The sequence below is a fragment of the Scardinius erythrophthalmus genome, assembly GCF_964197995.2.
Source record: "Scardinius erythrophthalmus genome assembly, chromosome: 24".
NCBI classification, from domain to species: domain Eukaryota; kingdom Metazoa; phylum Chordata; class Actinopteri; order Cypriniformes; family Leuciscidae; genus Scardinius; species Scardinius erythrophthalmus.
The window spans coordinates 21233056-21256214 of NC_138244.1; the positions used below are offsets into that span (position 1 = coordinate 21233056).

General features: G+C 36.3%; 3 protein-coding genes across 4 annotated transcripts; 1 reads left to right on the forward strand and 2 right to left on the reverse strand.

The window, feature by feature from the left end:
* Window positions 1-1534: 1534 nt before the first annotated feature.
* Window positions 1535-8809, forward strand: tnnt3a (troponin T type 3a (skeletal, fast)). The gene is made up of 11 exons (XM_081356459.1): window positions 1535-1574; window positions 1674-1687; window positions 3097-3115; window positions 3214-3259; window positions 3350-3466; window positions 3560-3637; window positions 6371-6484; window positions 6571-6683; window positions 6759-6849; window positions 6983-7023; window positions 8606-8809. The coding sequence occupies exons 1-11, from the start codon at window positions 1555-1557 to the stop codon at window positions 8640-8642; spliced, it is 690 nt and encodes a 229-aa protein (XP_081212585.1). The 5' UTR covers window positions 1535-1554; the 3' UTR covers window positions 8643-8809.
* Window positions 8810-10122: 1313 nt separating this feature from the next.
* On the reverse strand, window positions 10123-12439 carry myod1 (myogenic differentiation 1). Its single transcript, XM_081355627.1, has 3 exons — window positions 11697-12439; window positions 11155-11233; window positions 10123-11014 (listed from the first exon to the last, which is right to left on the reverse strand). The coding sequence occupies exons 1-3, from the start codon at window positions 12204-12206 to the stop codon at window positions 10776-10778; spliced, it is 828 nt and encodes a 275-aa protein (XP_081211753.1). The 5' UTR covers window positions 12207-12439; the 3' UTR covers window positions 10123-10775.
* Window positions 12440-13567: 1128 nt separating this feature from the next.
* LOC308685188 (ferritin, middle subunit) lies at window positions 13568-21422 on the reverse strand. 2 transcript variants are annotated; one of them, XM_081356814.1, is made up of 3 exons: window positions 20950-21422; window positions 19790-19936; window positions 13568-14569 (listed from the first exon to the last, which is right to left on the reverse strand). In XM_081356814.1, the coding sequence occupies exons 1-3, from the start codon at window positions 21115-21117 to the stop codon at window positions 14279-14281; spliced, it is 606 nt and encodes a 201-aa protein (XP_081212940.1). In that variant the 5' UTR covers window positions 21118-21422; the 3' UTR covers window positions 13568-14278. The 2 variants fall into 2 exon arrangements, with proteins under 2 accessions (XP_081212940.1, XP_081212941.1); XM_081356815.1 differs by having other exon boundaries at window positions 13600-14569; window positions 19790-19876; window positions 20950-21350.
* Window positions 21423-23159: the final 1737 nt, after the last annotated feature.

Consider the following 23159-nt stretch of genomic DNA (forward strand, 5'->3'; position numbering starts at 1 on the left):
AAAGCTAAGTTCAACCCACTCACGTTCGTCCCTTTCAGAAAATGTATTAATTGTGCTTACGTAGTACCACAGCAAATATAGCAACAGTGTCTGGACTCACTCCTCCAAACTTACGCCTCTGTTACATTTCCTCAAACCCTCATTCATCTCCTTATTCAGTGCCTGGGCCAAGTTCTGGACCTTCCCTTTTTAACCCTTCCCACTACAGAATCTCCACCAATGGGAGATTTAAACAGATCAGGTGTCACTATAACAGAAATGTATGTTTGCTGAACTTTACAGCCAGTCTTCGCCAGCAGGGAGCTCACTTCTTTCAGCTTTTCTGAGGTAAGGGTGAAGGAGGGGATGAGTGCAGAGTGTGAGGAAATTGTGAAATCAGGAAAGTTTGTGTGTAGTTGTGCGTCAGTTTAGACTAAGACAATTTGTGATAAGTAGCGTGTGAACTCGTCAGGTTTTACACAAACTTGTGGAAATCATATAACCTAATGAATTTAGTTAAAATATCATTTATGGACTTATTCTAAAATGGGTAGCTTTAAAATTATGTTTAAATTTACATTTAATTTATTTTGAATTGTCTGAATAACATATTCTATTCAATGTGATCGTAACATGCTATGTCCAAATATAGAGAGAAAAAAAAAAAAAAAAACTTGAGATGGAACTTGGAAACTAGATCCTGAACAATGTTTGGGCCTATTAAGTGCAGCTGTCTAGTCATATTCGGCCGAGATGCTTTTAGGTATTGCTCACATCCATTTCCTGATTATTATTCAGAAGTTAACAACTGGTTTATTTGTATTTTTAAATTAATCAAAACCTGTAATTATTATTTAAGATTTTGTAGTATTTTGTATTGATTTGTTCCAAAATATGAGTCCTGCACTATATATAAAAATATTAGTTCTGAAATTGGGAAACAACACAAATCATCTACAAATATGCAAATAACACTATATTTTCAAAGATATGTGTTTTTCTACTACTTGTTAGTCTACACAAGAATATGTTCTGAAGGAAAGTGCCTTACTATTGAGCTTTTCAATGACTTTTACCGTCCTGACAAGGCCAAGGATCTATCAGGCAAAGTGGAAACAAACTTTTACATGTACAAGTATGGATAAGGGCATTTATGATTGATCAAGTGTCAGCCAGTTCACAGGTCAGCTAATAATACAATTAACAATACTTAGCTAAATTACTTTGCACATCTTCTGAGAATTGAAAAGTGAAAAACATAGCAGACTACTATAAACGAAAATGTAATTGTAATTGTTGCCTTATAATTTATACAGGAAAAAATTGGAGGGAGTATTTGCATCCTACATTCCTAGTCCTCACTGACATTATTGATGATTATTTAATTTGGCAAAAAGCCCCAGTAGTTCAGAACTAAGGGGACAAAGGGGAGTATATATATATACATATATATTCTCTTTATATAGAGAGAGACTTTGATTTTTTAAGTATTCATTAAACTCATTGTAGTCTTCACTTGAGGTTCTGATTTGTGCATCATTTCATTTTCTTTTAGTCTCAAAGTCCACTATCACCATGTCAGACACAGAGGAGGTGTAAGTATCATAAAGTGTCTATGCATATTGAACTGGATTTCTATGAAGTGCACTAAGGGGGCATAATCAGGCTTCTGTTTTTTGTTTTGTTTTTTACAGTGAGCACTTCGAGGGTGAGTACAATTTTTCAACGTTTTCTTGTAAAATCTTGTTGCCAGAGCATTTTTAAAAACAATTACAAATGATGTAATGTATCGTTTCACCATTCCTCCCAATAATCGTTCTTCTTGTTAGAACGTGGTGAAAGTAGGCAATCACAATGGGACATATGTAATTACTGCAATGTGATACTTTCATAAAATAATTAATAAAAGAAAAGTATTAATAATTATTATGAAATTAATATGAAATTTGAAATACATTTATCTGATCTGTATTCCATCTTTGAGTTTTTATTTTAACATTGTATTTGATTGATTTTATTACACAATTAGGCAAATCATATGTTATTTATCTTTGCACTGAATCTGTAGTGTATACATTGTACAATGTGGAGTGGAAACATGCCCCCTCATTACCATACAGACATAAATAACTAAATGTGAAAATAGATTAATGTAAAATATATACATAAATGTAGAAATAAATGTAAAAAGAAATAAAATAATACATAAATAAGGACTTAACATAAACTTTTTAAAAATGTAATAAATCGATTTATTTTTAATGTTGGCGGATTCGGTCCCCCACAGTATTATAGTTAATAATAATATCTATTCTGTTTTTGTTTTTTGTTCTTGTTTAATGCTTGCTGTCACTGAAGGGGAAGGTATGTTGATTACAGATGTATCCCACTTTATCAGTGTTGAAGGGACTTGTTTCAGTTGTCTGCAGTCTCCTCCTAGTGGACAACATCTATAATGCTGTGGGCAATAACCTATTCACTCCTAGTGGACAACATCTATAATGCTGTGGGCAATAACCTATTCACTCCTAGTGGACAACATCTACAGTATAATGCTGTGAACAATAACCTATTCACTCCCAGTGGACAACATTTATGATGCTGTGGGCAATAACCTATTCACAGATTAGGCTATGTAATGAAATGGGTGAAAGAATATTAAATGATAACAACCGTGCAGTGACTGTTTGAGTTCTGCATGGCATGTACTGAAAACTGACCAACTCATTTTAAGGAGCAGAGCTGCTATTTCAGAAGAAGCAGCCTCTTCAAGAAAAACTCTTGAACTCTAAATATTTTAATAATGTGACATTTAAAAAAATATATTATTATATAAAATAAATATATAATCTTTAATAATATTTAAATTTCTTCAATTGGGATTAAAACAAGTCACAATTTTTATAAAATAAGGGTGTTTCTGAGCATCATGGCTGTGCTTGGATGTTTGATCTAAAATCAATGTAGATATTTAATAACTTTAATATTTTAATAACTAATCATTTTAAATGAATAATAATTTAATTTTCCAACATTTGCTGTGTACCGTTAACTGTATTGCCCTGAATGGATTTCACAATAACACATGTACTTGTCTCCTCTTCACTCTTAATACAGATGAGAAGCCAAAGTACAAGTAAGTATTAGAAACTAGCCTATATTTGCACATTACTGCATATTAATCAAAATAATTTAATCTACGATATAATGCTCATTTTATTTCTTTGACTCCAGGCCATCAGCACCCAAGATCCCAGATGGTGAGAAAGTGGACTTTGATGTAAGAGTTTGTTCCAATTTGGTGCTCTTTAAAACAGCCATGTATTTGTTAGTGGGTTAAACAACTTGTTTCTTGTGTGTCTGAACGCAGGACATTCAGAAGAAACGTCAGAACAAGGATACACTTGAGCTGCAAGGCCTCATCGATGCTCACTTCGAGCACAGGAAAAAGGAGGAGGAGGAACTCCTCGCCCTCAAGGCGAGAATTGTGAGTGAACGTAAAACAGTCACGAAATCGTTGGCATAGCTTGATCTTCTTCAGAAAGTTGTAAATGAACATGTGAATGTTGTCTTCAAATAGGAGAAGCGCAGAGCTGAGAGAGCAGAGCAGCAGAGGATTCGAGCTGAAAAGGATAAGGAGCGCCAGGCGAGACGCGAGGTGTGTAGCACTAGCGGTTTCCATCCAAAGTTGCGAATTTAATTTAAGCGCAAAATTGGAATATCACATTAAACATTCACAAATAAAGCAGCGTTTCCATCCAGTGAGCGGAAGAGAACAAAATCGTCAATTCCTGATAAACTGGCGCTAAATATCATAAAGATATAAGAAAAATGGAAGTTGTTGCAGTAGGACAAGCCACATAATATAATAAATATCGTATGACTTGTGCCTCAGAACACAATGCAATATGCAATAAACGAGGTCATGTTATCTTGCTTTCGGAGGCCGACGACTGGTGTTTGGGAACGCAGTCGTGCAAGACGTTTCCGGGAGGTAATTATACCAAACCACTTTGACAACAGACTTTGCTCAGGCATTTCAGAACGACCAAAATGAGATCTGTCCGCTGGTTGGTCCAGTTATGCCATCCCATCACAAGTCACATGTCTTTTTTGATGCGCATCTTAGAATTAATTCAGTAAAAGTTTTTCCATCGCAGTTTATGCGAGAATGTTTTCTTATCGAATAAAAAATGTATCCGACTCAATTAAGTTTTTAATGAATTTTACATGCATCTTGACGATGTTTCAATCCAGAGTTTTTTATGCGATATTTTGCGCATAAAAATAGGTGGATGGAAACATACTGACCTTGCTCGACATTAGTGGTCGACCGATATATCGCCAAGGCTAATATATCGGCTGATATTTGGCATTTTTTAATTATCAGCAATACTCAAAAAGGCTTTGGAAGTGGGACTTTTATTTTGATAGAGCTGATAATGCCAGGCATACAGAGCTCCCATTCTCCATCTTCATTTCTGTTTCTGTTAAACAGCTCTGTCTAATAAATTATTTGACGGAAGTGTAAAAGAAAAAAAATTCTTTATTTGTGAAAATTACTCTAAAAGCATTAAAGAATCAAGATGTTGCAATCTAATTATTTTGCAGATTTAAAAAAAAAAATCTAATTACATTTTTACATACATTTTCAAATTATTTATTCCTAATTTAGTAAATATTATGTAAAATAAAAATTTAATTTCAGCAATTAATTTCAGCAATAGATATCATCTATATCAGCCAACCAGAAGGCGTTTTCACACCTGGCTCGTTTAGAGCGTTTGTTTCCGAAACTGGTGTGTTTTGTCCCTTAGTTCGGTTTGAACACGATGAACACGGCAATCGCTCGGATCCGCACCAAAACAATCGCTCCGAAATCGCCTGAATGAGGAGGTCTCAGCCCGATTGAAACCGAACTATGGGGCGGTTCGCTTGAGGTGAGAAAGTAATCCGACCCAATAGACCAACGAACCAAGCGCTATCATAATTTATGAATGGAAATGTGCTATATAAATAGCAGTAGTGTCTGATTCTGAGAGTTAGCTATCACAGTCGAAAACCAAAGAGTGACTCTTCAACTTAAAATGTTGTAAAGGTAATTGCTTTTCTCTGTGCATTGCAACAATGCTGTCCCGACGAAGCCTTGATTCCATACTGACGTATAAAGGCTGATTTATACTTCTGCGTCGGACCTACGCCGGAGCCTCTACGCTGTAGGCAACACGTTGGTTTTCATTTATACTTCTGCATCGTTGTCCGCGTTGACGCGCGCAGAGGGAGCATGTGAAACCTGAGGGAGCGGTCCTAGCAGACCAATCACAGCGCTTGCGTCCGCGTAGAGTTGACGCGTTGTTACATTTTTGAAGAGGTGCACGTCAGGGTACGCCGAAGGGTACGCGCGCTACACACAGCCTACGACGTAGCTACGGCGTAAGTTCGACGCAGAAGTATAAATTGGGCTTAAGTGTTTGCGCGTTTCACAACAGCTATGGATGATGCAGTGGAAACTAGGGCTGTCACTTTTGTGAAAAAATCCTGTTCGATTTTTGAGACATAAGTGTTCATTGAATCGATTGTAAAATCGATTTTCCATGTCTAAAGACGTTTCCATTTTAAACGCAAAATATGGGCCAATCCACGGACAACGAACAGGCATCAGGACGAACGTAAAGAGGGCGCTTGAGACGCGCACAAGTCTGCAATATTTCTGATGATTTATTGGCGTGAAGTTTCGTACACAGCGACAAACAGAAGTGCAACATTCTCGAAAAACAATAAGCAGAGTGGACTGCCATAGCATAAAAGAAAAACATGGCTGTGTTTACGATTAGAAATGTCAAACAAATTTCGCCTACGTAGGCGATTGTAGACGCGTAGCCCGAATTTGTATCTGAATGCATGAGACTGTCTGCATACCGGCAGAATTCACAGTTTTGTAGTAAAAAGAGACACATTATGCAGTAAGATAATTTGCTGTTATGCGTGTTTGTCAGAGCCTGCAGTTGCTGTATGACGCGCGTTCGCTGCGGGAGTATCGTGACGAGCTGGACGCGCTCTGAGAAAAGACCGTTAAAATCGATTCCCTATTTTCGTTTTCGAAACTTGCGTTGGTTGGTCCAATCGATTGTGCAATCGATTTTCGAACGTAAAGTGACAGCCCTAGTGGAAACTCTGACCAATAAGAGGACAGCTTTACTCACATGTGACTTGCATAAACACATTTTGGTACGAATTGAAATGTTGCCTTGTGAAAGCGATCTGAACCCTGTTTCGAACAAAGCAAACGATCTACAGCTCTGAAAACACCCTAAGATATCGGCACCGGCTTTGAAAAACAACAATAATGGGTCGACCACTAACTGACAGAGTGTCCTGATGTTTCCCACAGGAGGAGAGGCTGAAGAGAGAGGAGGCAGATGCTAAGAAGAAAGCAGAGGAAGATGCCAAGAAGAAGTCAGCTCTTTCCAACATGGGCTCCAACTACAGCAGCTACCTGCAGAAGGTAACTCTATTTAAACAGTTAAAATGAACTGAGGAGAATGAACTGAAACAACAATGACTGAAACCCTAGGCTCTGTTGTCCTTCAGGCTGACTCCAAGAAAGGTGGCAAAAAGCAGACAGAGAGAGAGAAGAAGAAAAAGATCCTGGCTGATAGACGCAAGCCACTCAACATCGACCATCTCAACGAGGACAAACTGAAGTGAGTTATACTCCGTTATAAACTGTTAAAGGGAGGCCATGTAAACTTACTTATGTCTTGTGTCCTGAACTTCAGAGATAAAGCACAGGAGCTGTTTGAATGGATAAAGACCCTGGAATCTGAGAAATTTGAGCACACAGAGAGGTTGAAGAGACAGAAGTATGAGGTGAGAAAACAAATAGCGAAAGAGACAAGAGGACAGGAAACATTTATGAACATGTATATCCAATTGTCATCAGCGGTATGTTTTCCCTTGAGGTAAATTTTGATATCACTGATAAATCTCTGATCTTCTACAGATTACTACACTGCGCAAGAGAGTGGAGGAGCTCGGCAAATTGTAAGTTGCATGTTTCTTGAATGTTATGGCGCCCCCTGCTGTGCATGGCCTGTGTGTGACTGCTTCAGTGCATTGACAGATCTTCTGTGATGGTGAAAAAAAGTGAACCTAGGGTACATTTTCACAACAAACGGAAAATATTTCCTTTGCATTTTTCATGTACAGACTAGAGACGACAACGTCGTCAAAACAACCCCCATTCACACAGATCCGCGAAATTGATTAAAATCTCTGTATTATTCATGCCAGGCCAGTAATTGGCAATGTCACTTTGTAAAGAAAAAATACCATGAACACCCCAAAAGTTATGTGTTGGGTTTTGTTTAGCTGAAAATGGTGTTGTGTAAACAGCCCCTTAACATGCAAGAACACTGCACTCGCTTTCTGAGAACAACAACATGTTAATCTGCAGATTTATAGACACAAGGAGACATTTGTAATACAATTTAGGAATTACTTAAATTATTATCAATATGCAGAAATTGAAAATCAGCATTCGTTCATTATGTTTCTCTATTTTCGACCAAGCTGCCTTTGCATGTAAAGCTATCCATAAAATAGGCTACATAACATAAGCTATGAGATGTCATAACATGCTTATGTCACAGACAACATTATTACTTCTTATTGTAAAAACTACATAATTTATTTAATAAGTTTCATAATTATTTTTTTCATTTATAACAAAAATATATAATTAATCGCTTAAAATCCCCCTGTGGTGAAAATCAATTTTTTATGTTGTTTATGTCTATGAGGGGTTTTTAATATGCTTTAAGACAAACCATGTACAAATTCATAAGACAACAACATTGTTGAGAATTTTCTCCTTAAAACTGCAGTGAACCAAAGACAGTCTAAAAAACGCGGTTTGAAATCGCTGGTGTTTCTGACGTCACAAACTACCCTGTAACCAATCAGATCAGATCAGATGTGATCATCAAGGCGTGGATCTCTGAGCTGGTGTGAGTGGAGGCGTGGCTAATTTGCATATTCATAAAACCGCATAATATTAAATGAGGCAAGGGTGTAGAGTAACATTCAAGCTATTTTAAGGCATGAATAAAAAAATTCAAGGAAAAATCGTTTAAATATGTAATTTTGGTGATCAAAGATGAGTTTAAGGGATGACATTATTAACTACAGGGGGACATTAATTATTATTATCGTCATTAATTTACAGGTCTAAGGGACAAGACAGAGGACATGTATGAGAAAAAAATTAAGATATAATATAAATTATAATATATATTAATAATACATGGAAATAAATGGAAGCTCTAACTAAGAAAAAAGGACAGTATGGAATGTGGAATATGGATTTACGCCTTGCTCCAGGACTGATGAGCAGACTAGTTTAAACTGGTTTTGTTGAATTCATTTTTTAATGAAGCTGCCAATAAACATCATTAGGCCTATGATACTGCGACAATAGGCCTAAGTGAAGCCTGTGTTGAACGCGCTGGTATGTGCTTGCTGTGGTGTAAAATGTAAATTCGAGTGTTGCAGTGTTAATTCGGTCGAGTGTTAAATCAAAGCATAATTTTCCTCACATGTTGTGTTTTGACTCTTGACATTGCAGCAGCAAGAAGGGCGCTGCCGCTCGTCGCAGAAAGTAAGTGCGTCGTCCTGCAGGCCAAGACCTCCACAATGATGATGGACAAGATACACCCTCATTCTGTGCTGACTGCACAGGACTAGTTGTTGATCAACCCACTCTTCATCGTCTTGGATGTAGTTTAATTCCTTTATATGTCATGTAAATAAAGTGTGACTTAAAGCCTAAGTACTTGTTCTTATTGAAACATCAATAAAATCGTTGTTTTTGGAGGTTGTCACCCAAGACCATTTCTTTCTAATTCCACGAGTGCAGAAAGGTTCGATAAAAAAAATCTGTCGCGTGAAATTCGCGAGTTTTATTGCACACGGATAAAAATTAAGACGCACGGTTTCTAAATAATGTTACAATGTCTCGTATGTGACACGTAAGTGATTAAAATCGAGATTCTTACCTTGTCTGTGCAATTCAATGTTCATCTTCTGTCACGCCGGTAAAATGTAACTTTGACAGGCGGAAGGATAACTGTGCCTTTCTTATCCACCACCCACTAGTAACCTGTCACGCGTATCCAGATGTTCCTCCGCCTTCGACAGTAGTCCCAACAAAATCCAAGTTTCCAGGATTCAAAATGTCTAGCAGTGTATAGTCAGTTTTAGTTTGTTTTTAGGCTACACGCTGAGGTACGAGTCCTACGTGTCGAAATGATTCTGTGGTAATCGACAGTCACATATCCTGTAAATACAATTTTAAATTTAAATTTTAAAAAGAATTTGAAATTGGTTAAATTATTTTGATGAGAAAGTAGGCTAAAAAAGTGACGTATTTGCTCATATAAGATTTACAGTGTGACACACGTATAATAATGCACAATATGATGATCAGTTAGCTACAAATATGAGGTGTGCATTATGCAAATAGGCTACACCGTTCAACGGGCTACACAAGATGGTGCTGTTGTTATAATATCATGTCTGTCAACCATTAGCCCTGTTTTTTTCTTATTAATTTCTTACGCGAGAAATATAGGCCTATATCCCTGAGATATAACAAAACTGTTATTAAAAAAGTAGGCTAACATTTTATAGTTTTTTATAAACAAACATTTTCGTATCACATCGGTAGCCATATAGGCTAGCTTAAAGAATCCTACACTTGCATATAGGCTATTCATATTTGAATGTAGCCTACATCAACTGAATTGTTTATGATGGTGAAGCGTTATCGAAATTCGATTAATGTGAAACGAAAACTTTTTACCCCTTTTTGACAGTAGGCTATATTCCCTCAAAAGTCCTCGAGCAGGGTAAATTATTTCCTCTAACTTGTATGTTTAGCTTTACGCTTATTTTGATTTAGATCAAAAATCTTATTTCAACTCAAGTTACCAGGGTTCTCTGGAACTGCATGGATAAAATGTAGGCTAAAAATGTAAAATATTATTACTTAAAAAGAGCTCAACTGGTATCAATTCCCCGTCACGCTAAATCCGTTTTGTTTTTCAATAGTGCATGGAATAAATCACAAAATCCCATCAAATATTTGAGTATAAATAGTAATAGGCTATTTTTTATTAATCCGACATTCACTCATTTAAGAAGTATAAATATAAAGTTTAACACAAGACACAACAAGCTAGTGTTTCAAACAGGCATCATCATTAAATACAATAATATGTTTGTTCGTTTTCGTCGCTTTAACAAAACAGATCTTATTTACACATGTACAAAAGTGGTCCTACTATCCGTATCTGGATTACGATTCTCTCGTGAATAATTAGGAAATAAAAGGTGATGGTGACAGAAAATATATTCACAAAGGGGGAGAAGAAAAATATGGTCACATTTTCACATGGATACAATAATATAAATAAGCGTAGTTAAGAAACTCACTTGCTGATCTGCCGAGCCATTTTCAAAAAGGAATTAGATTTTCCACAGCATAAAAAGAAAGAAAGAAAGAAAGAAAGAAAGAAAGAAAGAAAGAAAGAAAGAAAGAAAGAAAGAAAGAAAGAAAGAAAGAAAGAAAGAAAGAAAGAAAGAAAGAAAGAAAGAAAGATCATTCGTTCCTAGTTTCCAGCAGTGGATCGAAATAGTCTTTCTTTTGTCGTTAAGATCGGATTCGCATTTTTGTCTGCTGAATGTTTCTTGATTCAGAATGTCTCTTTCAATTTGCTTTGAAATGTTGCGGATCTTTAAAGCACTTGATAGATGGGATCCGGAGCCTGCTGTTGAGGGCAGTTGGCCGGGGACTGTGCAGGGGCCCCGCTCTCACTCAGGACAGACCCCTCCTGCGGAGAACACGGGCTCCCCTCGTGCCCCTCCGGTACCGACAGCACGGGACATGCGGGGGTCTCGGTGGAAATCCGCTCCACGATGCTGGACAGACAATCCAAACTCGACACCACTGAGCTTTTATTATTCCGTGCGTCAGCTGCAAAACAAAAGAACAGATTTTAACTTCAACTCAGATATTTTATTTAACTTCAACTCAAATGTTTAATTTAATGATTTTAATTTAGTAAGTCGATATTTATATAGGCTATGTTCTGGAAATTTTTCGACACGACGTACCATTTGGCTTGTCGTTGAAGTAAGAGCTGTCATAACTGTGCCGTCTTCTCGACTGACATGTAGGGCCCATGAAATCCATCTAGAAAACACGAGAAAAAAATATTATTTACAATGAAGACACATAATTAACAGAAGTAGGCTATATAAACAAATAATTTACTTAGGCCTATAATTAACAATGTTTCATTCATTAGCGATATCTTTTTTGGCTGTTGAATGAAAAATGTGTTTTCACATGCATGTTTCCTAATTCTAATAAAATAAAAACACCTTTACACTAAAAAACGCTGGGTTGTTGCAACGGTCAAAAATGGACAAACCGAGTTCGTTGGTTTACATTTTTAAACCCCAAAAGTTGGGTTTGTCCATATTTGACCATTGAAACAACCCAGCGTTTTTTAGAATGTAGCCTACTTTGCCAACGTATAGAATACACCATTAATGAATGAACGTACAAATAAATATTGGTCAAATAAATAGGTAAAGAATATAATTACTATTATAACAGCACTACATCTGTATATAAATACGCTCCTTCTCACCATGCCATCAGAGCAGTTGGATCTCGGGCTGGAGGCATCCGAGTCTCCACTGTAATGCTCCAGAACAGGGTAGTAGTTTTCCTCTTGACCCCTAAGCAGCGCCTGCAGAGACTCGATGTAACTAATGGCGTTTCTCAGAATCTCCACTTTGGGCAGCCTCTGGTTTGGGTTGGTGGACGTGCATCTCTTGAGGGTCTCGAAAGCATCGTTGACTTTGCTCAGTCGTCTCCTCTCCCTCATGGTGGCGGCTTTGCGGCGGTCAGCATTGGTTGTTTTCCTCTTGCAGGCTTTGCATGCCCACAGCAAGCACCTGCCGGCCTGGTGATGCCCACTGGGTGCCCTCACGTGCTCGTCCTCGATGTGGTGATGCTCGTCGGGCTTGAGCAGGCCCACGTGAACGAGCCTGGGGTCCAGGTCTTCAAAGAAGTGCATGTCGTTGGTATTGAAGCAAGGATCGTCGTAGAAATCATCAGCTGATGAGATGGGGAAGGGAATATCCGACAACTCCATCTTTATGAATTAAAGAAAAAAAATGTATAGGCTTATAACTAGGCTAGCCTACTTGAATGTTTCCCAAGTAGTAAAGTTGTTAAGGATTTAGGAATATTAAGACAAATTCCTTCAGATCCTGAAACAATGTATTGCCAGAGACAACCGTTTTAAAACCGCAGGCCCTCAAAAGGTTTCTTTGCTTGTACCCTTCAGGTACTTGATGCTGGTCAGAGATCACGGCCTGTTTATATACAGCCCAGCCAGTCTGGGGGCGTGTCCTGCAGAGGACAGTTTGACCAATGAGTATGTGCGCTGAGAAAGAGGGCGTGGTTTTGACGGCCTGCCACTGCAACTAATGACGGCGTCATAAAAACGTTAAAATGACAAATTCATTTATAAATAATGATATAAGTTGCTCTTACTGCTTTTGTCGCATGAATATTTGGACTGAAATGTTTTTTTATTTGTTTATTTGTCATCAAGATTTAAAGATTTAAGCTTTTCAGCTTTTTTTCAACTCTTCTACTTTTACATTTTCCTGAATTTTCCCAGGAAAAAAATCGAGGAAGGATTTTCCTTTATATTTTCTAAGGGTTTCTTTCCTCTATCATTTGTTTCGAATTAATAAGTAAATAAATGTGTTATACTGTATTTGATAAGACGACAAACAGCAGGGATTTCAGAAGGCTAATTTAACAGAAAAAAAAGTGATCCATGCATTCATTTTTTTTCCAAGTGTTCCATAATAAAACACTAAAAGGCTAATAATGCCAAATGAACACTAAATTCAATCATTCATCGGGAATCTCAAACAAACGTGAATAATAAATAATAAAATATATAAAAACACCATAATTTTAACAATAAATATATGCATGCGCATGTGAATAATAGTTTAGACTTAAATGTAGGCCTATTGAATGTTAGGATGCTTATCAGTAGGCTATATGTTGTTCAGAACTGAAATAAAAACAGGCTACACTGAATAATGTTTCGTTTTGTTTAAAATAAATTGGTAGGCTTTTTATTATTTTATTTAATCAATTAATCAATTATTTATTTATTTAGGACACAGAAAATTACTACTAGGTAAAGGTATTGCCGTTCATGATCTGTTTATGATTTGGCCCATTTTATTTAGCGTTTCTACAATAGCAGATGGACGCACAACAGTCCTACAATAGGGGGCGTTAAAGAGCCGGATGAGAGTTAAAAACTTCAATTCTGTTTCAAAAGTCCCAAATATGCTGCGTTATCTGTCTTGTGTTAGTAGGCCTACTTGTTGCCTGAATACATGCAACTGGAGTTTAAGTAAGATTGTATGTTAAAAACTGTACAATAATAACTCCGTCAGCCTGACAACTTGTTGTTTCTTTTTTATGCTATAAAGAAAAAATACACAATTGCATATGAAATGTGGACATTGTTTATTAAAACCAGTGCAGGATAATATGCAAGTTAAAACTTAAAATAACGTAAAATAACCTTTTCATTTGAAATAATGTTCACAAATCAAATTCATACGCAAATAATATAACACACACACATATATATATATATATATGCATCTACATTATGGTCTGAAGCACTAATACATGAAGAGAAAATACGTTTAAACAATTATCTAAACTTCTCATTCTTGTCATTGAAGAATACCTTGATTTTACAGGAATGATAAGCACTTTAGATTAGGGAACACAAATTCAATATTAACTAGGAGTTTTCCTTCAATAAACCCCTAATTACTGCTTATTGATAGTAATTAAGGAAGTTGTTGTAGTGGTTATGTTCAGGTATTGGGTAGGACCAAGGGATCTAGAGGTCATGCAGAAAAAGGTATTAATATGTGCTTTATAAGTAGGCTACTAATTAACATCCAGTAATATGCATGATAACAAGCAACTACTTAATAGTGAATATGTATTCTCTAATCTAAAGGGTGACCAAAGTTATACCTACAATTGGAGTGACTATACTTGTTACATACAAAACTTGCATTATTGTGAGTGTCTCAGTCTATCCATCCATCCATTCATCTGTTTAAGTGCGATATACACATGCATGCTTCCTAAACGATTCGAAGAGGAAGTCTAGGCAGTCAGGGTCTCTTGTAGCTGGTCGATGAGGTACTCGCCGAAGCCACCTGTGCTGTCACTGGTGCAGCCCACTCTGCGAGCGCTGGTCAAGAGGTCACCGACGAGCTTGACCTTTGGGACGAGGGGCTCAACGAACTGACTTTTGATCACGCTGGCGGTGTGTGGATCTCCGTACTCACGAGCCAGTTGATTCAACTCCACCATGACGCTCATCTCCTCCTTCCACTGGTCAAGCATGATCTCCAGACCCGGAAGGACGGCACACACATTTTCAGTGACTGGCCTCTGCGCACAAACATACAATTATAAGCCTAATGTTTTAAGTTGAAACCTATCACGCTTATAAAAGCCGCTGTGTGTTAAGAATTAGAAGTATACACTAAACTGATGTAAATGTTACATTAATTATAAAAATATAAGGTAACACTTTGTTTTAAGTTTACATAGTTACACATTACTACATGTACTACTAGTAATAACAGTATGCGGTTACACTTTATTTTAAGGTGTCATTGCTACAATGTAATTATACATTTAAGTACTGAGTAATTGAGGGTTAGTTGCATGTAATTATGCATAATTTACTGTTATTACTATGGTAAGTACATGTAACACATGTAACAAGGACACTAAAGTGTTACTATGCATAATTACAATCTAACTAACCCTAACTGTAACTCTATAGTAAGTACATGTAGTAAATTAATATTACTCAGTACTTATTTTAGTAAGTACAATGTGACCTTAAAATAAAGAGTTGCACTTGTAATTATGCACTTAAGTACTGAGTAATAATAATTAACCACATATACTTACTATAGAGTTAGAGTTATGGGTTACACTTTATTTTAAGGTGTCATTGTTACAGTGTAATTATATATTTAAGTACTGAGTAATATTAATTAACTACATGTACTTACTATAGGGTTAGGGTAGGATTAGTGTTTAGTTGAGGGTTAGTTACATGTAATTATGCATAATTTAGTGTTATTACTATGGTAATTACATGTAACATATGTAACAAGGACACTGTAAAATGATTGGGGTTTGTTTTAGGGTTAGTTGCATGTAATTATGAATAATGTATAGTTATTACTACAGTAACTACATGTAACGTGTAACAAGGACACTGTAAAGTGTTATCAAAATAAAATGTAACCAAATATAATTTTCGGTCCTGGATGCTGATTGGTCAGTAATGAGTTTCATCACCCTTCTGAAATCTAAGGGAGTGTTCACACTTATAGCTCAGTTCTCTTGGTTCTTTAGGTCTGGACCAAAAAAGAAAATTATATGTTTCATCTTGGTTCACTTTTCATTTTTAAGACCGAATCTAAAGATACAAAACAACAACAACAATAAAAAACATATATATTTAAGACGTAACTTTCCAAACATCCAAAACAAGCTGTGTGCTGGGCTAAATGCGCTCGTTGTACAGTATGTGTGTACATAATATGGTATTTTGACCAGTGGAGAAATCATGAAGAGCTAATAAAATGTGCAAAACAGCAGCTGGAATCCCTCCGTCACACACACAAATGAAGATCTGCTGCGAGGAGACGCCGTTTCTGACGCCTATGTGTAAATGACGAGAAAAAAACAGCATCTTGTGATTTCATATCCTATTTTTTGTGCATTTAGATGTCTTTGGTCCTTGTTGCGTTTATATTTCAGTCAAACCGCACCAGAGTTCGTTAGGAAGCGGATCGAAACCAGCGTTCTCGGTCCGCTTGTTTGGTGCACCAGAGTTCAGCGGGCAGCGTTCACACTTATTCAAATCAACCGCACTAACAGAGCAATCGCACCAGAGTTCGTTTTAATCAAACCAAACCTGCTAAGTGTGAACACACCCTAAAAACACCCCACAGGCTTCTGGACTTTACAGACGCATGTGAGAATGCAGGTCTATGTCAAGTGTGCCATTTGGGACAAGGCCAATATAACACAGCTTTGAGTGCCATTGAAGTAACGTGATTTTCTCAACTAAATTTTGAGTCTGACCAATTGGTTTGGTATTCATTCATTCATGTTAGAATCACTGCAAGGAATATTTGAGCCAATGGCAAATAAATGTGTCCATGTTGAAGAAAAAAATATATTTTTTTGGTTTTAAACACGTGCCAACTTCTTAGAAATAGAAGTTTTGCTGTGCTTAAGGTAATTGAAATACTGAAATAATTTCAAGGTAAAACGTGGTTTTTGAGGTGAGATTTTTTTTTTTTTCACAAATATCACAAATTATTTATTAAAAAAGTCGTACCACATGACATTTTACAATTCTTTTACAATAATTCTTTTCAAATAATAATAAGAAATTAAAATGTTTTGTGAATTTTTTTCTAATAAATAATAATAAAATATCATGCATACTACTTTAAAAGTTTTTCTTTTTAAGATTTTCATTCTTTTAATTATGTTATTTTCTTCATTGTGATAACAGTTGCAGCAATATGCTCTAAAATATATATATTTTTTAATTCAGAAAAAAAAATCCAAAGCGACTTACATTGCATTTCAAGGTACACATTTACATTCTTATCAGTTCTTGCTTTCCCTGGGAATCGAACCCATGACCTTGGTATTGCAAGTGCCAACGCTCTACTGTTTTGAGCTACAGGAAAGCTTATACATTTTTATTTGTCCTTTATACATTTATTTATAATTTTTTAATGCATACATTTATATATTTATAGGAAATAAGGGTACGTTTACACGACAGCAATGTACTAAAAACTGAAATGTTTTTCATTTGCGTTTTTTGCGTACAGACGACAACGTCATCAAAATGATACCCATTTCACACGAATCCGCGAAAATGACTAAAAACAAGGTATTTTTCATGCCAGACCAGTAGATGGCGATGTCACTTTATAAAGAAACACTACACGCCTATAGACTGAACACGTAATACACATGCGCATGACGTCACCGTTTTTTTTACAAAGTCATGTTTTTGTACTTTACACTGAGATGATGACGGTATCATTTTCAAAAACGTGCACTTTGAAAACCGTTTTCAAAGTTTTGCGTTTTCAGGGCCCCCAAAATGCCATTGTCGTAAAAAAATTAACAGCTAAAACGTACAAAAAGGTTTCCTGTTTTTAGTTGAAAATGGTTTTGTGTAAACGGCCCCTAATACTTTTATTCAGCAAGGCTGCATTAAATGGACCAAAAGTCAAGTCAAGTTTATATAGCGCTTTTAACAAATATAGATTGTTTTAAAGCAGCTTTACAGTGATAATAGGAAATTAAAGTAACAGAGATTGTTTAGGCTTTACAGCAGCTCTAGAATAAAGTTATTGTCCAGCTAAAGTTAGTTTTGATTGATTCACTTCCGTCGCAACGATCATTAGTTATTAACTTAGGGGCCGCTAACACGACACCTTTCTAACAGAAATCCCTTAAGTTCTCTCTGCGCAAACTTTAAAAACGTGAACCTGTGAGAACGCTGATGGCGTGCACATGCGTATTACGTGTTTAGTCTATAGGTATGCGCGTTTGAACATGTGCGCAGGCGTGACAGTAAAGACATGTACTGTTCTTTTAAACTTTCAATTCTGAAAAAATAAATAAATAAATATTAGGCAGCACAACTCTTTTCTGTTATAGTATTTCTGTGTTTTGTATGTTTGGATGGGTTTTCACTAGTTTAGTTCAGTTTCCTGTGTTTTCAGTTCCTTGGTTACTCACCGTTTGATTATCATTTGCATCTGACGTTCATTAGTTTAAAGATTGATAATAGTAAGAAATGCTTCTTGGGCAGCAAATCTGCATATTAGAGTGAATTCTGAAGGATCATGTGACACTGAAGACTGGAGTAATGATGCTGAAAATTCAGCTTTGATCACAGGAATAAATTACATTATAGTAATAAGAGTAATAATATATCTCAACATTACTGTTTTATTGTATTTTTTAAATAAATTAGCATTAACTTAAGTAATTTAAGTAACTTAAAATTGTTTCAAGAGCTTTGATAAAAACTCAAAACGCGTGATCATAGGTACTAAACCAATGCGCGTGAACTCGACAATCGATTACTATGGACTTCGACCGAAAACAGGATGTAAATACAGGTATTTGCGCTGGCTGAATAAACATCATTTTTATCCCTATCTTTCACATCTACTGCAGTCAGATTGACTCGCGTTCACTCTGAAGGAATCACTCACATGACCTGTGCACTTGTAATGACACATCAAGGATGTTAAGAGGCTAAAAGCTGGTTTAAAACTTGCCCCATTGAAGTCAACAGGGTGCAAATTTTAAAAAGAGGATAACACGGTGCAAGCAACACCGATTTTTGTCGTTGTTCTCTGTACTGGCAGCACTCCAAATGTACAAAAAAATGAGATCAATGTTAAAATTGACCGGAGTTCTCCTTTAATCCTCATATCAGTCAAATTTTAATTGAGCTACAATTAACGAAGACAGCACACAATTGTTTCCAAGTGTGCACAACCATCACCCAGCACGGAGGAGCGGATAACAAGGTGTTCAAAATCGCTGCTGATGGACCCTCACCAGTCCCAGTCCGGATCAATTTTACACGAGTCATAAAATCAGGGAAGGGTGGATACTGGATAGTAAAAAAATAAATAAAATAGAAAGAAGAGAAAACAGTATAGAGGACGCAGTGTAAAGTGACAGCATTGCAAGTGCCACGGAATCCATCTGGAACAACAATTAATGCACTGTCCTTCCGCCTTCACATTAATCTCCCCAATTTTCTGGAACTCAGGGGAAACATATACCCTAACAGGCATTAAAGGGGAGATCTCTGCAAAACCCCCTGCCAGTTTACCCCCATCGCTCTCTTTTTCTCGGCCCTCCACCCCCCTTAAGTGCTGCTGCCCCATACAAACAGGAGTAAAAGGATATCTTCAGGTTTTATGGGGGAAAAATAGGCTTATGATTAATAATTAGGGTCTGAGTTTTCTATTTCGCATTTTTAAACATGAGTTTAAATAAATGAGATGCCTTCTATCCCAGCTAACAAGGAACATTCTAACAACGTTCTGTCAAAAGCCCCTTTCACACAGCAATCCCGGTAAGTTACCGTAAAATTGCCAGAATGACTTTACCTGTAAATACACAAAGCAATTCATTTATAATGAATACCGGCTTTTTACCCGTAAGAGACCATTCACACATCTGCTCCAAAATACAGGTAAATTCTGTGATGTCAGTCATCGGAAGGACGGAAATGTTTAAACTACTTGTTTCAGAACATTCAGAGAAGATTCAAAAGTAACATTCGCAAAATGTTTGCAGAATGATAAAATGAAATGTTTTATTAACGTTAACATAACCAAGTAAAAATGGAACGGTTTAAACATTCGGAAATAAGGTTTTCATAACTTAATGGCAAAAGTCTTTGTTCTTAGAACATAATTTTGTTGGGCCGCTCCACAAGGTGCTATTTCTTTTAAGAAACAATATGGGTCATTTGTGCCAAGTCTTGTGGTGGTCCTCAGGTTAACAGGTTAGATGGGCGACTACCTGAATGTTCTTGCCGCAGAATTTCCCTCCCCGCTGGGACAGGTACTGCAGCATTGCCTCTGCCCGTTCTAGCTCTTTCACTGATTCCTGATGAAAATACACAGCCACTCTGGGTAAAGACAAGTCACTCTGCTCAAAGATTTTGGCCTAAAACAGTAAGGAAGACAGATCTGATTTAAAACGAAACAAACTGGAAAACAGTGTAATGATTTTGCCAACCACAGTTTCCTGTAAGAGAAGAAAATGGGTCAGTCTGTCAGTCCATTATTTCTACTTTCAGAGAATATATTTACATGTTTGTTTATTTTTATAACCAATAAAGTAAATGTCATTGTGAACTATACTTATTTATAGACAAATTCTACTGATTTATCAAAAATATGTAGACATGCCGTAGTAAAAGATTTAGGAATGTTAGGATACACTAAAATTTGGCAAGAGAATAACTTTATTATTGTTGTTATCATTATGTAAAACGCAGTTTTGTTAAAAATATTTGTTGCCATGTGATAAGAAGCCATTTTATTGTCATTTGACAAGAACCAACAGAGCGGACCCCATTAGACCCTCATGACTGTGGTGAGATTTGATAATCATGATTTATCATATTTGTCAACAATGTAAATAAATAATACATTGAAAATGTTGATTGATTTTTGTAAACAAAGACAGCAAAAAACACCAAATCATTAAGCTGTCTACACTACAAGGCAAAGTGTTTTAGTAGCCATAATTTCAATATTCCATTTGATAGGCTATTTTGTGTCATCATGGAATAAATATTTTATTGAAAATATAGGCTAGGCAAAACATTTTTTTAAAAAACTCTAAAAAACCAACATGAAAAGTAACATTTTAAAAGATTGACAACCTTTTTGTCCAAATTATGTTTTAATGAAAGTTATACAGTGATAAAATCCAGTGTTTTTAGGGCGACAATTGGCTCAGGGTGTTGGTCGGCATCTTGACAACAACCCAAACTTTTTCATAAAACTCAATTGACTAATGGCATAGAACTCTATAAATATAAAACTTTTTAAAGCAATGCTGTAAATGAATGCAGTGTATTCTACAATAGCCTACTGCTACACGGATGATTTGGTGTGTTATAATGTAACTGCCAATGCGCATCATGTTTACAGTAGACGAGTTCTTCTTACCAGCGCTTCCAGTCTGTAAGAGACCTCCATGAGTAAAGTGGAAACTCCACACAGACTTTCCTCCACAACAGTCGGGAAGTTTTGCCTGACCTGACTCCCAGCAGTAGATAAATGTGTTTTACAGAGAGGGAGGCAAGTTTTTATTCGCTTTAATCTCGGCTCCGACATGTTTATTTTTACGCTGTAACGGACATCAAAAAGCTAGCCTACTGAACGTCCTCACTCACGGTCCTCGGTGATTTCAGGCGTTTCGCAAGCTATATCCTCACATGACGCTATTATACATCGTGTTTCCGTATTGTGAAGAAATAAGTGATGAACTAATATTCAAAGTCGACTGCTGCTGGATAAATGTAGACGCGGAAAGACTAAACATGCGAGCGTTTCCCGTTCATTCTGTCAAGTTCATCCGGTATTATGTGGGTGGATAAGTAGACAAGCTGCCACACAAACATTTAGCCAAACATTTAACTATAGTAGCCTACATTTAGGTAGCCTACTATAGTTTTAGCGTAGTTTAGTACTGTTATATTGATTCAATATTGATACAAAATGATCTAGAATAAGGGATCTAGTTTTATTATCATTATATTAATGATTGAATGGCTATTGCCATGCTGAATGTTTTTGAGCGCAATAATAATAATAGTTTTGAATGTGAATAATCATTATGTTTCAAAAATCTTTTGTCATGCTTTAAATTGCACTTTGAAGTTTTGACTACTAAACATGTAAATGACTTTGATAGTCATTTGATTTAATGACATTATTATATAGCCTACTGTATTGTGTTATTTGAAATTACTGTATGTTTGACTGGGGTGGGAGACCAGTAAACCAGCCAGGGTTTATTCTGTGTTTTTAGGCTACTGTTTTTCATTATAAATAACATAATGTGTTTTAATAGTTTATTGATTTAAACATGGTTGTATGATGAGCCATTCATGATTTTATCCTTTTCCCCTATATTTTCCGAATCTTTTTTTTTTCCAGTCTAAAAACGTTTTTAAAAATAACAATACTAGACAAATAAATATCTATCTGTCAAAAAAAAATTTTTTTGACAGAAATCAAGGACTTATTCTGCAAGGACACATTCGTAATAAAAAAATACATTTATAATGTTAAACGGCTATTTCTATTTCAAATAGAATATGTTCAGGTGGAATTTTATCTCATGCGTTCTGCACAAGTTCTCAACTCAACCCAAACTTTATGTCTAAAGCATATTCAAACACCACAATGTGGAACCAAAGTGCTGTACAAGGAAATATAAATGAAAACAGGCATAAAAAACAAGTACCACAAAACAACAAGCAACAAATTACACCGCTTTTTTAAATGCTTAAGAAGACAAATAGGTTTTTAATGCACTCTGAAAAACATTTCATGTTTGGGATGTTTTTTTAAGGACAGGGGAAGCTCATTCCAAAGCCTTAGAGCTTCTAAAAAAGGCCCGGTCACCTTTACATTTCAAACAATATCAAGGAAAAGTACGATATAATTGATAATTTGAGCGAAGAGACCTATTTGATTGATGCAGACTGATTAAATCAGATAAACTCAGGTCCTAAGCCATGCATAGCTTTGAATACATATAACACCAATTTATAATGAATTCTGTAACGTATAATGACTAGTACAGTGACGTAACCAGTGTAGATTGATTAGTACAGGAGTTATAGTATGTGCCCTCTCTTCTTAATACCAGTTAGAAACCTAGCAGCTGAATGTTGAACAAGCTGCAGGTGTGTGAGAGAGACCTGGATCACACCCAGATACAATACTTTACAGTCAGCTCAGAGTCAAAAATGACACCAAGGTTTTTTTACACTAGAAAGTTTTCTTCGCTGGAAGCAACCAGACGATCATTAACATCCTCCACACATTCCTTTTTACCAAATAGAATAAACTCAGTCAGACATTTATACAGAGAAAATTCCCCACGTTTCAATGGTAGATTAATTTGAGAATCATCAGCATACAAATGATAATGAATGTCATGGAAGCGTACCTAATAGAAGCATATAAAAGGAGAACAAGACTGGCCCCAAAATTGAGCCCTGAGAAACCCCCCACACAAGGGGGGCAACAGAAGAACAATAGTTCCCTAAACTAACTGACAAAGTCCTATCCTTTAAATACGAGGAAAACCAATCCAAGGCTAAACCCTGAATGCTAAACTCTAAGGCGAACAATGAGACTATTAT